Source organism: Macrobrachium nipponense, chromosome 35 (genome assembly GCF_015104395.2).
Source record: "Macrobrachium nipponense isolate FS-2020 chromosome 35, ASM1510439v2, whole genome shotgun sequence".
NCBI classification, from domain to species: Eukaryota; Metazoa; Arthropoda; class Malacostraca; order Decapoda; family Palaemonidae; genus Macrobrachium; species Macrobrachium nipponense.
In genome coordinates, this window is record NC_061096.1 from 56,685,617 (window position 1) to 56,689,173 (window position 3,557).

At 43.3% G+C, this 3,557-nt stretch overlaps 1 protein-coding gene across 1 annotated transcript; it reads left to right on the forward strand.

Annotated features, from left to right (window-relative positions):
* Positions 1–1,192: 1,192 nt before the first annotated feature.
* On the forward strand, positions 1,193–2,647 carry LOC135208365 (trichohyalin-like). Its single transcript, XM_064240465.1, has one exon. The coding sequence runs from the start codon at positions 1,193–1,195 to the stop codon at positions 2,645–2,647; it is 1,455 nt and encodes a 484-aa protein (XP_064096535.1).
* Positions 2,648–3,557: the final 910 nt, after the last annotated feature.

Sequence of the window (3,557 nt, forward strand, 5' to 3'; positions counted from 1 at the left end):
CTAATGGATTTAACCCCCTATCCCCCCCACCCCCACAAGAGCCGAAAGCGTCCACTGATTGACAAAAAAAATCAATGTATCACAAAATGATTTACGCCCTTGTGAGAGTTATCTACTTGCGTGCGGATTGCCGAGCGTTCTCGCGCGCCCGCAAATCGTGACTGGGAGGCAATAAAAAAAATTCGAAAGCTGATTTAAAACTCATTCAAACCTTATTAGCAATATTTGCTATGGAGTTTCCGGATCAAAGATCATTCGATTAATCAAGTTTTTTTATTTTTTTATTCTTGCAAAGCTAATTCATTTCCTGCTTAATCGTGTAATACCAGAGAATGAACCGACACTTATTATTGTTAGTTTTCAAAAACAATACCGACAGAATGAGTGATAAAACATTTACCTATTTAGTTTTCATTGCTTCACTTCGTCAATTAGCTGAGAGAGAGAGAGAGAGAGAGAGAGAGAGAGAGAGAGAGAGAGAGAGAGAGATGTATGTATGTATATATATCCTTCCTTCATGATGAAACCATTGGGGCAGGAAGAGTTAGTTTAATTCTTTTTATATATTACATTTAGTTATAAATTAGTAATTTGGCTTCAGAGCATTTCAGTTAGCAGCCCAAATACTGGCCAGCAACAAATTCCCACCTAAAATCAAGAAAATAAAGAAAATTAAAGTTAAAGAAAAATGAATATTTTGATATATTAATAAAAGGATAATCACGACGAGAACAAATAAAAGGAATGACTGAAATAGGAAGTCGATCTATCGCGAAGGGATAAGTGGACGTCCCTGAGTCTCCCGGGAACCCCCAAGAATTCCCGAAGACAGGAGCGGCTTCAGCGGAGGCACAAAAGGCTCTGACGTCCCTGAGTCCCCTTGGAATCCCCAAGAATTCGAAAGGCAGGAGCAACTTCAGCGGAGACAGAAACGGCGCCAGGATCCAGACACGGATCCGCTGTCAGATTTGAAAACTAAGGATGAGCCAGACGAAGTTTATCCGTACGAGACAACATGTTGTTGAGTTTTATTACGTTTGTGCTATCAAAGTGCTTCACCTGCGAATTCACAATCCCCAGCTTGGACATGTTTCATATCGCTTTCGTTTTGTTGCTAATCGGCCAAGTGTTCTTGCTTCTTGGCCTTGGCAGCGCGATAGTGAAATTCTTCATGGATTTCACTTTGGTAAACATGCGCCCGGAGGATCTTGGAATTCCTGAGGATGACGACGATGGCGAAGACGTGAAAGCTGACTTTGTTGACGAAATGAACCCTGACGAAGACCCTAACTTTGACCAAGACTTCGACAGTGAAGTGGAAATGTATGAGCAGAACTTAGCCAGTGAGGACGATAAGACCGATGACGAAAGCATTAGTCAAAAGACTGATGAATACGTATTAAGGCTTGAGAAGGATTTTGAAAAGTCTCGCATGATAGAACTGAAAGAGAAAATAAAATCCCTGATAGAAGGCAGAGAAAAGATGGAGCGAGCCACACGAGACTTGGAACGACTACTCGAAGAGAAGGAGCTAATGATCAATTTGATGCCTGCCGAAATGGACAGACTCAGAGAAGAAATAGAGGCAAAGACAGAAGAGACCGAAAAGCTACGAAAGGAGAGCGAGGATAAAGACTCGACTATACTCATCCTGGAAAACATGGTCGTAGTTCTCGACATGGAGAAGGAGACCTTGCATCGGGATTTGAGTAAAATGGAAGATGACAGAAATCTGACTAAAGTCCAGCTGAACAAGCAGGAGGAGGAGTTACAGAGACTCCGAGAAGAGAATCGGAGGAAACAGAAGAACATCGAGGTTCTTCAGAAGGAAAATGAGCTGAGGAACCTGAAAATTAACGGCTTAGAAGATGAAATAGAAGAATGCAAGATTGAGAAACAGAGGGCTGACGAAAATCGGCAACAACTGCACCAATGTCAAGCAGAATTAGCCGAGAGAAATGAGGAGGTAAAAGAGCCCAAAGAACAGAATGTCCAGAAGGACAGAGAAATCCTGAGACTGGGAGGTGAATGCTCCCAGATGCAAGAGGAAATTATCATTCTCTTAAAAATGGTTAAAAGTGTTGCCACAGAAAAGGGAAAAGGAAAGGAGCTGAATGAAATGACGAGGAGGAAAGTCCAACTCGAATTCGAACTGGCCGAGATGAAGGAGGAACAGGAAAAGATTGAGTTTGAAAAGATGGAGGCAATCGTGGAAATTGAAAGACTCCAAGAAGAGAACGTTAGAAAGGATCACAAGATCAGATCCTTAGAAGAGGAATTCAGATTTCTTAAAATGATGTCAAATGCACAGCCTGCATTAGAAAGGACAGGCGAGAAGATAAAGTCTCTCGATAAACCTCGATGTCTAAGGAGGCCTCAGGTCAATTGTAAAGCTCTCTACCGACGGCTGGACAGCATCGAGGAAGGAATAAATCAGGTCAGGGCAATGGAACAGTCCTCAGCTGGCAACAAAAGAGAGACGAAAGCCCTCAAGAAGACTCAATCTACAAGGAATCAAAAGAAGCAGTCAACAAAGAGCAGGGACGAATTACATAAAAAGATGAGGCAGAAATCTGCAGCAAACCTTCAAAGACTGGAGCGAGATGCCTGCACTGTCAAACTCTACAAGATCAATGCTGTCACTTAAGTCTCTGAACTTTTAGGATGAAGGATGGTTCATGAGCAGAGGAAAGAAGACAGGACCTCTCTGGAGTTGGGGAGAGGCTGCTCAATTTCGTGATGGAATTCACTCCTGGATAAAGTTGTGGAAGCATCTCTGTGCGATGGAGAGGCTGTATCAGTGGCTGCTAGGTGCGTCGAGTGCCCCTGCTCCTGCCACATGACGCCCAATCACTTATGGGTAGTAGGCAACCACTGGCGCGGCGTAAGAACCTGTAAGTTTCATGCCTACTACTTCATGTGTGAATTGGGTTATGCATTGAATTCCATGTTTTGCATATACCACAGTGGGAACCTCTGGCACGGCGTAAAAATTAAAAACCCGTAAGTTCAATGCCTTTTCATATGCAAAATAGGGGTATGAATGCATACGGATCAAATAGGAAGCCGCCAATTTTTGTGATGGGAATTCACCTGGTAAAGTTTGTGGAAGCTTCTCTACCGTGCAGAGATACAGCGGCTGCTGGGCCCGTCGAGCACCCCTCCTCTTGCCACCGATAACCCAGGGGTATCAAGCCTAATTCACATAGGGTGGAAGGCAAACCACTGGCGCGGCGTAAAAAACCCGTAAGTTAATGCCGACTACTTATATGTGAATTGGGTTATGCATTGCAAATTGAATCCCATTTTTTGCATATACTACAGTGGCAAACCTCTGGCGCGGTGTAAAAACCCGTAAGTTCAATGCCTTTTATATAATTCACATTATGTTATGCAGCATAATGATCAAATGCTTGCATATACTACAGTGGCAACCTCTGGCGTGGCGTAAAACCCGTAAGTTCAATGCCTATCACATATGCAAAATATTTGATCCCAGTATGGCAGAGGGACTTAGTGCTCGAAGGACACTGTCAGGAGTCGCTGCATTCCAACGT